The following is an 11,805-nucleotide window of genomic DNA, read 5'->3' on the forward strand; positions in this document are numbered from 1 at the left end:
GCACTCACACAGATAATGAGTTTGCTAGGCCTCTGGCTTAGATACCCTTCACAGAGATTAAACTCTCCAGGCAAAGTGCTTTCACGTCTCATGCTCCCAGCCAGCCTGCAGCTCAGAGCCAAGCTAACCACAGGCGTGGCCTGCACTGGATGCCTGTGCTGGTCTCCAAGGCTGGCCTGCACTGCGGGGACAAGCCAGGTTTAAAGAGTGCTAGGTAGGGATCTGCTTCCCCGGCAGGCAATGGCAGCCTGGATTTCGGTGGGACCAGGGTGGGTCTCACCGCCAGTCTAGGAGGTTAGGTAGAGGGGGCTGCAGGGCGGGGCTGGCCTGTGGTGTACGTCAGAGCAGCCCCAAGCCTTGCTCTAATTCATAGCAGCTTCCACAGCCACCAATGGACTGCTCTGTAACTCAGGACCCCTGCGAGCAACTGCATGATGGGGGTTGCCGAAGAGCCAGGTATGCCAGCTCAATGCCTCCCCCGGCCTGGGGCTATGCCCTGGAGGCGGGTTAAGCCGACTCTGGGGGCCCCTGACAGCGGCTGAGCGGCTACAAAGGAGCCACAGCAGAGCCAGCAATGGGGGGCTCAGTTTCTAAGCCAAGGCAGATGAGGCCCTACCCTGCTTGTTCTCCTTAACACGGGAGCGCTTGCTGTGCGCCGGCTCTGGGGTGTCTGTCACCCAGGGCTCCAGGACAGCCCCCAGGAGGGCACTATTAGGCCGATTCTGCACTGTGCCAGGCTAAAGCACAGACTCCCTCAAGGGCCAGGGGGCTATTCCAGGTGCACTGGCCCCCCCAACAAAGGAAGCACGCCTCCGTTGACGTGTCCCATTGGTAGAACAGCACAGGCCTGGCTGGTAGCCACCTCCCTTTAGCACTGGCCTCTGCGGGATTCTGCTAATTGTCAGGAAGATTATCACGCAACAGCAAGGCTGGGGAGCTGGCCGCTGGCGCTCAACAGAGGTGCTAAGACATCCCTAATCCCCACTCCTGTGTTCCAACAGCCAGTGCCAACCCACTCCGGCTCCTCCCCACTTCCAGGTGCGGCCAGGCAGTCTGGGCAACCTGCTTGCAGGGTCACGCTCTGCAGCTGGCGTTCCCCATCCTGGGCTACTGATCACACTTTGCTTGCAAACGCATTTCCCTTTGGGTTATCCTCTAGCACCCTACTGCAATGGATAAGATGCAAGTGCTGCAGGGGTTGGGTAAACCTGGGACCGAGGGGCGGAGCTGCAGCTCCCCAAGGTGAACTCTGCTCAGCAGCCTAAGAGGGGGCTTCAGGAAGACAGCTGGGCAGAGATAGAGGCCACCTGCCCTTCTAAGCACCTGCCTAATCTCATTAGATGCCTAAATCGCCCAGGTCGCCTGCAGATGGGCAACGGCCAGCATGGCTGTCAGGCCCAAAGTTCAGTGGGTGCCAGCATGCGACAATCCACCTTGACCCAAGCAGCCAAGCCACACTGCAGGCTGGGAGGCCTCTGGGACTACACCACCATCCCAAGGGAGAGCGGCTGCACTCTGTGGCACCATGCATGTCTCCGAGGAAGTTACCAGTGCGGCCCCAGATTGGACCCTCCTGTCCTCTAGCCAACCTTATTCCAGCAGCCCAACCCCACTCCCAGCCCTCCACATACTGCAGCCTACAGGTCCCATGGGTTGAGATGCACCGGTTTATACAGTCCTATAGAGACACAGGAAGGGCCTTTATTGAGGAGGAACAAGGGCCTTTCAGCTCAAGTCCACAGCAATCAAAGGAGCAGCTGAGAAGCTGCTTCTGGGGCCAGGCAGAGAACATCCTCCCACCCCCAGGTGATGGCGCTGCACGCTCTACTGCACAAGGAGAGTTAAACGCTTTCCCCTGACTGTACCTGGACCACCTGGGTGAAACAAGGGGAAAATTTCTGATGGAAATGACCATTTTCTCCTGCAAACACCATACAGATCCCTTAGCAGCCTCCCTCTCCCCAATTAAATCTCTCATTAGATCCCACTGCTAGAGCTCTGATCTCACTGTTGCCACCCTTCACTGTCTATATTACATCAGCAAGCTCTTTGGGGCAGGGCCCTGGCATGACTGCGTTCACAACGTGCCATGCACAATTACCATGCGATGCAAGTAACGAAGACTAACTCTGCTACCTGGCCTTGCAGCATGTATGCTAGATGTGAGCTACCGCACCAAGGGGGTCGCTAGCCAATGGCAGTGCTGCATCTCGCACTGGGTGGACAGCGTGGGTGGAGCAGAAGCAGTACACACTGGGGGGCTACAGACACTGCTGATTCCTTCGGGACAGTCAGCGATCCCTGCTGGAACAGAATACAGCTGCACCCCTTCTTCACAGCTCAGGCTGCCAGGAGCACATCAGGCCATGGGACAGCCCCTCCACGGCTCCCAGTTGCTTTCAGTGCCAATTTAATGCCTTGGTCCTAATTTTAAAAGCAATTTATAGCCCAACCCGCAGCTACATCAGCGATTGAATTCTGATCCATGAACTACTGTAACAGCTGCGCTTTTCGGGGACAATGTGGAGCGCTAAGCCCAGGACAAAGCACGCAGGAGTAGGGGACAAAGCAATCTTCCAAGCCAAATGGGGGAATCCTGAATCGGACCATCTTTAGGAAACGCTGCAAAACTTTCCTTTCTGAGAAGCCCTTTCCACCACAAGAATGAAACGCACAGCACGACATCCCCTCTGCCTCAAGCCCCTACCAGCAAAAAAGAAAAAAACCTACCCCAGCCAGAGTTTGGGTCCTGAATATGGAGAAATGCCAGAGACCTCTACTAGGGACTCCACTATTGCTAAGGATTTTACACTGAAGGTAAAATCATGATGAGTGGCAGGATAAAATCCTAAGATACAATATGAGTTCTGAGCAGCCAAGTCCCCCAGCCATTTCACAGCCAATGCGACGAGTGCCAACACACCACTATGGGAAGAGGAGAAATGTCCGGAGCCTCATCCGGATTCTCCAAGCAGGAGAGGTCGCTGTTCCTGGCCATGCAAAGCAACCACTCAATCTAGCATAGGCAGTGGAGGAAGCTGCTCAACCAGGCACAGCTACCATCATGTGCTGGGATGGCACAGGATTCCTGACCTAGCAGAGAGCAAGGCAACCAGATTCAGAGAGGATCAGCAAGCCTGGCAAACCCCTCCCAGCTCCAATTAGCCCACAATCAATCTCAGGGTATGTCTACACTACGAAATTAGGTCGAATTTATAGAAGTCGATTTTTAGAAAGCGATTTTATACCGTTGATTGTGTGTCCCCCCACACTAATGCACTAAACGCATTAAGTCGGCGGAGTGCATCCACTGGGCCGAGGCTAGCATCGACTTTCAGAGCATTGCACTGTGGGTAGCTGTCCCACAGTTCCCGCAGCCCATTGGAATCCTGGGTTAAGCTCCCAGTGCCTGATGGGGCAAAAACATTGTCGCGGGTGGTTTTCGGTACATGTCGTCAGTCACCACCTCCCTCTGTGAAAGCAATGGCAGACAATCATTTTGCACCTTTTTTCCGTGCGGGCGCCATACTGCTTTCAGCAGACGGTGCAGTAGGACTGCTCATCGTCATCATCGTCATCCACTTCGCTCTCCTGATGCTATGAATTCGCCTCGCAGGTCCTCTATGACCGTCGTCATCCACCGCTTCCGCTGGCTCTCTGCTCTCCTGGTGGTCTCGCAGGGCGGCTTCCGCTGCAACTCTGCTCAGCTGCTCTTGTCTCGCCATACCACGGCAAGCGTGCAGGCCGCTCAGCTGTTGTGTCCTGGCAGCAGACGGTGCAGTAAGTCTGCAAAACTGGTCATCCAACCACCGCTTCCCCTGCAACCCTGCTCTCCTGCAGACGCCATACCACAGCAAGCATGAAGCCTGCTCAGATCACCACAGCAGTTATGAGCACTGTAAACACCTCACACATTATTATACAGTATCTGCAAAAGCAGGCGAGGAGGCGATGGCAGCGCGGTGACGAGAGTGATGAGGACATGGACACAGACTTCTCTCAAACCACGGGCCCTGGCAACTTGGACATCCTGGCGGTAAAGGGGCAGACTCATGCTCTGGAATGCCGATTCTGGGCCCGGGAAACAAGCACAGACTGGTGGGACCGCATAGTGTTGCGGGTCTGGGACGGTTCCCAGTGGCTGCAAAACTTTCGCATGCATACGGGCACTTTCATGGAACTTTGTGACTTGCTTTCCCCTGCCCTGAAGCGCCAGAATACCAAGATGAGAGCGGCCCTCACAGTTCACAAGTGAGCAGCAATAGCCCTTTGGAAGCTTGCAACTCCAGACAGCTACTGGTCAGTCGAGAATCAATTTGAAGTGGGCAAATCTACTGTGGGGGCTGCTGTGATCCAAGTAGCCAATGCAGTCACTGAGCTGCTGCTATCAAGGGTAGTGACTCTGGGAAATATGCAGGTCATAATGGATGGCTTTGCTGCAATGGGATTCCCTAACTGCGGTGGGGTGATAGACGGAACACATATCCCTATCTTGGGACCGGACCACCAAGGCAACCAGTACATAAACCGCAAGGGGTACTTTTCAATGGTGCTGCAAGCACTGGTGGATCACAAGGGACCAACATCAACGTGGGATGGCCGGGAAAGGTTCATGACGCTCGCATCTTCAGGAACTCTGGTCTGTTTCAAAAGCTGCAGGAAGGGACTTACTTCCCAGACCAGAAAATAACCGTTGGGGATGTTGAAATGCCTATAGTTATCCTTGGGGACCCAGCCTACCTCTTAATGCCATGGCTCATGAAGCCATACACAGGCAGCCTGGACAGTAGTCAGGAGCTGTTCAACTATAGGCTGAGCAAGTGCAGAATGGTGATAGAATGTGCATTTGGATGTTTAAAAGTGCGCTGGCGCAGTTTACTGACTCGTTCAGACCTCAGCGAAACCAATGTTCCCATTGTTATTACTGCTTGCTGTGTGCTCCATGATATCTGTGAGACTAAGGGGGAAGACATTTACGGCAGGGTGGGAAATTGAGGCAAATTTCCTGTCCGCTGATTACACACAGCCAGACAGCAGGGCGCGGTGCGCATCAGAGAAGCTTTGAAAACCAGTTTCATGGCTGACCAGGCTACAGTGTGACATTTCTGTTTGTTTCTCCTTGATGAAAACCCGCCCCCTTGGTTCACTCTACTTCCCTGTTAGCCAACCGCCCTCCCCTCCCCTCCCCCCTTCAATCACCGCTTGCAGAGGCAATAAAGTCATTGTCGTTTCAAATTCATGCATTCTTTATTAATTCGTCACACAAATAGGGGGATAACTGCCAAGGTACCCGGGGGGGTGGGGAAGGAGGGAAGCACAGGGTGGGGTGGTGGATGAGGGGAGGAGGGAAGGACAAGGCCACACTGCACTTCAAAACTTATTGAATGCCAGCCTTCTGTTGCTTGGGCAGTCCTCTGGGGTGGAGTAGTTGGGTGCCCGGAGGGCCCCCCCAACCCACCGCGTTCTTTGGCGTCTGGGTGAGGAGGCTAGGGAACTTGGGGAGGAGGGCGGTTGGTTACACAGGGGCTGCAGTGGCAGTCTGTGCTCCTGCTGCCTTTCCTGCAGCTAAACCATACGCTGGAGCATATCAGTTTGATCCTCCAGTGGCCTCAGCATTGCATCCTGCCTCTGTCATCATGCTGCTGCCACCTCGCCTGTTGCTCCAGCCATCTGTCCTCACATTCATTTTGTGCTTTCCTGGACTCTGCCATTGTCTGCCTCCACGCATTCTGCTGGGCTCTGTCAGTTTGGGTGGACTGCATGAGCTCAGAGAACATTTCATTGCGAGTGCGTTTTTTTCACCTTCTTATCTGCACTAGCCTCTGGGACGGAGATGCTAATCGCAGTGTTGAAACACTTGCAGCTGTGGGAGGAAAAAAAGGGAGGTTAAAACTGAAAAAGACACATTGGCCATTTGAAAGGAGGGGCTGATGTTTTCGGGTTAACGTGCAGCACAAACCCAACTAACCCCCCCCCCCCACACACACACCCCAATTATCTGGGATGATTGCTTCACCCCTCCCCCAACCACATGGCTAACAGCGGGGATGGTTTCTTTTCAGATACAGGCAAACAGCCTAGCAGGAATGGCCACCTCTGATGTCCCCTTAATAAAATTCCTCTATTTCAACCAGGTGACCATGAATGATATTACTCTCCTGAGGATAACACAGAGAAGTAAAGTCTCTGAATGCCAGCAAACACCGGGACCACACGCTGCCATGCTTTCTTATGCAATGGATTCCAGACTATGTGCTACTGGCCTGCCGTGGTAAAGTGTCCTACCATGGAGGACACAATAAGGCTGCCCTCCCCAGAAACCTTTTGCAAAGGCTTTGGGAGTACTCCAAGACAGCTTCACTAAGATGTCCCTGGAGGATTTCTGCCCCATCCCCGGACACATTAACAGATTTTTCCAGTAGCTGTACTGGCCACGAATGCATCCGAAGTCTTCAGGGCAAATTAATCATTAAACACGCTTGCTTTTAAACTGTGTATTATATTTACAAAGGTACACTCACCAGAGGTGCCTTCTCCGCCTTCAAGGTCCGGGAGCCCGGGTTGGGAGGGTATTGGCTCCAGGGTGATAAACAGTCCCTGGCTGTCAGGGAGAACGGTTTCTCCACTGGCCTGGTGTGCGCTATCATCTTCCTCATCCCCAAAATCCTCATCCCTGTTGCGTGAGACTCCCCCCTTGCAGGAGTCCACGGACAGGGTGGGGCAGTGGTAGGGGCACCTCCTAGAATGGCACGCAGCTCATCATAGAAGCGGCATGTTTGGGGCTCTGACCCTGAGTGGGCATTTGCCTCTCTGTTTTTTTGGTAGGCTTGCCTGAGCTCCTTAATTTTCACACGGCACTGCTGTGGGTCCCTGTTATAGCCTCTGTCCTTCGTGCCCTTGGAGATTTTTTCAAATATTTTGGCATTTCGTCTTTTGGAACGGAGTTCTGATACAACGGATTCGTCTCCCCATACAGCGATCAGAACGAGTACCTCCCATTCGGTACTGTCGAATTGCGTCCACACTAACCCAAATTCGACTCGGCAATGTTGATTTCAGCGCTAATCCCCTCATCATGGAGGAGTACAGAAATCGATTTTAAGAGCCCATTAAGTTGACAAAAATGGCTTCGTTGTGTGGACAAGTGCAGGGTTAAATCGATCTAACGCTGTTAAATTCAATCTAAACTCGTAGCATAGACCAGGGCTCAGATTCCCATAGTCTCCCAGAGCACCTGCCTTCCCAACCAAAAGCCCTAACCCCAGTCCTGATACTAAATACCAACAGCTTTCAAATGCAGCAAGATAGAGCCTGAGGTAAGGTCATAGTCACCAGTCATGGAGTTGTTCCCATGATGACCAGCCCGTTAGAGATTCACTGAGTGACAGAAGCTACTTATGTTTGCAAAATACGTATCTTCTGAAATCAGGCCAATTTGCCTGTCACAGGCTGAGCAGAGTGCGCCTAGCAAAGCAGCATACACCAACGCCAGCGTGAACACCTTGTGATCCTCTCGCATTCAATTCCCTGGAAAGAGGAGCTCCGGTCACCCTTCCTAAGAACAGGGAGGCAGCTCAAAGTTGAAAGCCAGAAAAACCTAAAACGGACCCTAACAAATATTTCTCTACACAGCACAGTATTGACCTCTGGAACCACAAGATATCACATAGTTCAAGAACTTATTAGGAGACCTAAACAAAAAGAATGAGAGGTTTATATGGATGAGGGCTATAAATCCTCCTGCTCCATGCATCAGCCAACCACTGAGTAACAGGGGTTAGGTAAAAACATCCCTTGTGGGCAGGTTATTCCATAACTGAAGGCTCTTTGCACCTTTCCCTGAAGCAACTAGTACTGGCCATGTCAGAGTCAGGATACCAGGCTAGACAGGTCCCTGTTCTGATTTGGCCAGGCAATGCCGGTGTTCCTAAGAGACTTTTCAGTCTGGGGTCCCTCAGTGCAAAGCAGAACCAGCACTAAGGGAATTTTCAAATTTGATCTCTGAAATGATTTCAAAATCCATGGCAGTTGCTCGTTAGCTGCATAAGTCACCCAAGCAGGAACAATACTATGTGACTTCTATTGCTAACCAATAAAGAACCTGATTTCACAAACTCAGTGGGCAAACAACCCATAGGGAGAGAATAATTCGGAGGAGGAATTTGGGAACAATTTTGAAACATGAATGAGCCCAGGAACTTCATGCTAGGGGTACTTTGGCCACACCCAAATAATCAGCATTCCCCACTGGAGAACCCCACACACTAGTCTCCCTCCTGAACCACCCCTTGCCTCATAGCCCAACTAGATATATCTCCCACCCCGCAGGCATCCTAGGACAATCCAAAGCACACACAAACTCTGAGGCCCTGTGATTTTTTGGGCAATTTACAGGCTACCCCTTTTATTTTCACCAACACCCCACCATCCCTATCCCCTTCCCCACCAATAGTTCTGGGACCCAAAGATCCTAAAGCCAGCTCCGATACCACTCTGGAGTGGAAGGGTAATAACTGTACCCTATCGCTGAGATCTCAGGCTGCGTGCCACCCTGATACCAGCCAGATGTATCCTTAATAAGGCAATAAATGCTGTTATCAACTGGGAAGCAATTAGTTGGTGGGTCTGAGGCCAGTGTCTGGCTCCTACCCAGTGCAGAGATCTTAGCCAGTTTCACTTCATAGCCATAAAAATCCCCAGCTCCCCTGGTTAAAGTCCAATTCACAGAGAAAGAGGAAATTTGCTTTAAAAATCCTAAAGGGTACTAAGCAGCAGGAGACTGAGACCAGGCCCCCAGCCTCCCTCTTGCTAGATTATTAATCCAAAAATTAAAACAGACACGTGGTTACCAGCTTCCTGCCCAACACGATGCCTCCAATGATACCGGCAGAGCATGCGCTGTAAATCATCCACTGCGCTGTGCCCAGCTACGTGACCCACTGGAAATGCAGGAGACAGGCTCATGGAGGTCTCAAGTTTGGGAATCTCAGCTCAATCTCTTGCCCTGGAGGCAAGCAAGCTTTGTCACTGAGAGCAGAGAGAGATGTAGACACCCACCACTCACATCCACCCAAATAAACCTCCGCAGCAAAGCGTCCCACAGAGGAGGTCCATCATGTCCTGTATCCTGGCACCTGAGGCTCCAAGAGGAAGGCGAAAGAAAAGCCCCATGTCGTCCCAGGCCAATTGTGCACTGCTGCACAGGAGGGACACAGTTCCTTCCTGACCCTGCAAAGCATGGCATTCAATCATCCCTATCTTAAATCTCAACCTCTGCTGCTCACCCCCAAAGCATGGTACGCTGCAGACTGGAGAGAAAGCTGTTTACCTTGCTATCCCTTTCAGCAGCACTCAGGATAGAAGGAACACCATATTACTCCCCAGCAGAAGGAAGTGGATTCATTCCACAGGTCTATCGGTCTTTCTGCACCATTTGGTCTTTGGCATCTTCCTTGTGGGTATTTCTAGCTCCGTGGACCGCAGGATCCTGGGAGGTAGTATACAGCCAGCCCATGTCACTTACAATGTTACTCAAGTCAAGCACCATTTGAATCACTGGAGGGTACCGGGGAGCTGAGATGCCGAGGCGCATGCTCAGACAGATGCACAGAGCAGCAAAGCAGGCAGGATGGGGGTGAGAAGAGAACTGCGGGTAGGGGATGGAATCAAGAGGAGGCGCAGTTCGCTGAGGGTTGTTGTGGGGGCATGATCCCTGCTAAACGGCTCAGAAAGGGGCTGGCTGCTCCTTTTATTAAAGGAGGGGTTCACCATCCCTCCTTGTGAAGCAGATGGAGCACAGCACGCCCTGCCTGGGGAACAGGCCCTCCTGGGGGGCTGGCTCCAGTCAGAAACCCCAAAACAAGAACGGTGGTTAAGGAAACAAGGGGAGGGTAGAGGATGAGATGAGGCTACCGCCTCTGGGGAAGGGACAGAAGGGGGGTGTGTGGCACCGTCTGTACCCTCAGCAGAAGCTCTCTCCAGGAGCTCGGCATAGGGCTGATGTGCTAAGGCCGGACTGCCACACAGCGCTCCCTCCCTCCCTCCCCCGGCACAGGCTCTGGGCTCTTGTCCGCTGCCCCAGGAGAGCGCTACTGCCTGAGCCAGGCAGGTTCAGGGCTCCGGAGCGACCCAGCGCCGGGCTGGGGGCAGGCACGGCCGGCCGGAGGAATGAGAGCCTAGCTCTGGGCGGAGCAGCAGCTGGCCAGCCAGGCTGAGCGCAGGGCTTTAGCCCGTGGGCACCTCCTCGGCAGAGCTCAGCGTGTCATGAAAGGGGTGCCAGGGCTTTTTACAGTCACAACTGAGTGCCGGGGGTCGCCGTGTCCGTCCGTAGCCACAGAAACTACGAGGAGTCCGGTGGCACCTTAAAGGCGAACAGATTTGTACCCACTTCCTCAGATGCCTGGCGGGAAGAAAGGGCTTTTTACCCACCACAGCTTCTGCCCAAATCAATCTGTTCCTCTTTGCCCTGCCACCGGACTCCCCGCTCTTTTGATTCACCACTGAGGCAGCGAGCGCGGGGCGCGGGGGCTCCCCAGCACCGGCCCCTCCCGGGAGGCTCGGCCGGGGGCAGGGCCCATCCCGCCTGCAGCCGGGGCGCCCACCTGCAGCTCCTCGAAGGCGTCGTCCACGTTGGTGACCTGGTGCTGCTCGTGCACGGCGGGCTCGTCGCAGAAGAAGCAGACCACGGCGCGGTCCGTGAGGCAGAAGAGTTTCACCTTCTCGTGGTCCTTGCAGGGCGCGGAGCGGCGCCGCGCGCTCAGGATGGCGTCCAGCGGGAAGGCCGCGTAGCGCTCCACGATGTTGGCGAGCTTGAGGCTCGGCGCCAGCGCGGGCTCGGCGAAGGTGCGGCGGCACTCGGGGCAGTCGCGGGCGCCCTGGTGCTCCTGCCGGACCCAGTGCTCCGTGATGCATCTCCGGCAGAAGTGGTGCTCGCAGCCGAAGCTCACCGGGTCCTGGTAGATGCTCAGGCAGATGGAGCAGAGCAGCTCGTCTTTCAGGCTGCAGGCCATGGCGGGCGCCGCCTCCCCCAGCGGCGATGGCCCGCGGGGCCCGAAAGCGGCTCTGCCCCCGCCGCTGGCTCCCGGCGGCTTCAGCCGCCCGCCCCCCGGGCAGCCCGGCCCCGGCCCCGGCCCCGGCTCCGGGCGAGGCGCCTCCCTGCGCAGCGCGCACACGCCCGGCCTTTGTGCCCCTGCCTCCGCGGAGCCGCCGGCCGCCGGCACTGCGCGTCCACACCCCCTCGGCGAGCTGCCCCGCGGCCGGCCCGGGCTGGGGACGCTGCCGGGGGGGCTCGGGCCCGCCTTGTCCCGCGGCTCCCGCTCCGGAAGCGGCGGCAGAGCGGCGCCGGCAGCCGCGAGCACGGAACGAGCCGCGCCCGGCTCGCTGGGCGCTCGGGTCGCGTCTGGCCTCCCGGCGCAGCTGCCAGGACAAAGGGAGCCCGCGGGGCCCCGCGCCTGCTCCCCGCGCCGCGTCAGGGGCGGCCGGGGAATTTCCTCCCGGTTCTGCGCACTGGCGGGGCGGGGGCTAGAGGCGCAGGGATCCCGGCAGCCGGGGCGGGCTGGGGGCGCTCCGCCCGCCGGCGTGGAGCCCCGCGCGGCGCGCTCCTGCCCGCGGTCCGCGGAGCCCGCAGCAGCCCGCACGCCCCGCTGCGGGGTTGCATGGGACCCGGCCGCAGCCCACGGCTGGCTGGCTCTGGGCGGGGGGCTCGGGCGGGAGGAGCAGGTTGCGCCCAGCCGGGCTCAGTGTCCCCTACATGGGCCGCGCCCTCCCCCCATCTCGGCCCAACCCGCACGCGTCCGGGCTCACTAC

At 55.8% G+C, this 11,805-nt stretch overlaps 1 protein-coding gene across 2 annotated transcripts in view; it reads right to left on the bottom strand.

Annotated features, from left to right (window-relative positions):
• Positions 1-11,106, bottom strand: part of TRIM62 (tripartite motif containing 62) — a 50,412-nt gene extending 39,306 nt beyond the window's left edge. Inside the window, exon 1 of one of the 2 annotated variants that reach the window (XM_048824967.2) lies at positions 10,602-11,106. In XM_048824967.2, the coding sequence (XP_048680924.1) occupies positions 10,602-11,009 (408 nt within the window). In that variant the 5' untranslated portion in view covers positions 11,010-11,106. The other variant, XM_048824968.2, reaches the window with a different exon arrangement.
• Between the last annotated feature and the right edge of the window lie 699 nt (positions 11,107-11,805).

This window comes from Caretta caretta, chromosome 18 (genome assembly GCF_965140235.1).
Source record: "Caretta caretta isolate rCarCar2 chromosome 18, rCarCar1.hap1, whole genome shotgun sequence".
NCBI classification, from domain to species: Eukaryota; Metazoa; Chordata; order Testudines; family Cheloniidae; genus Caretta; species Caretta caretta.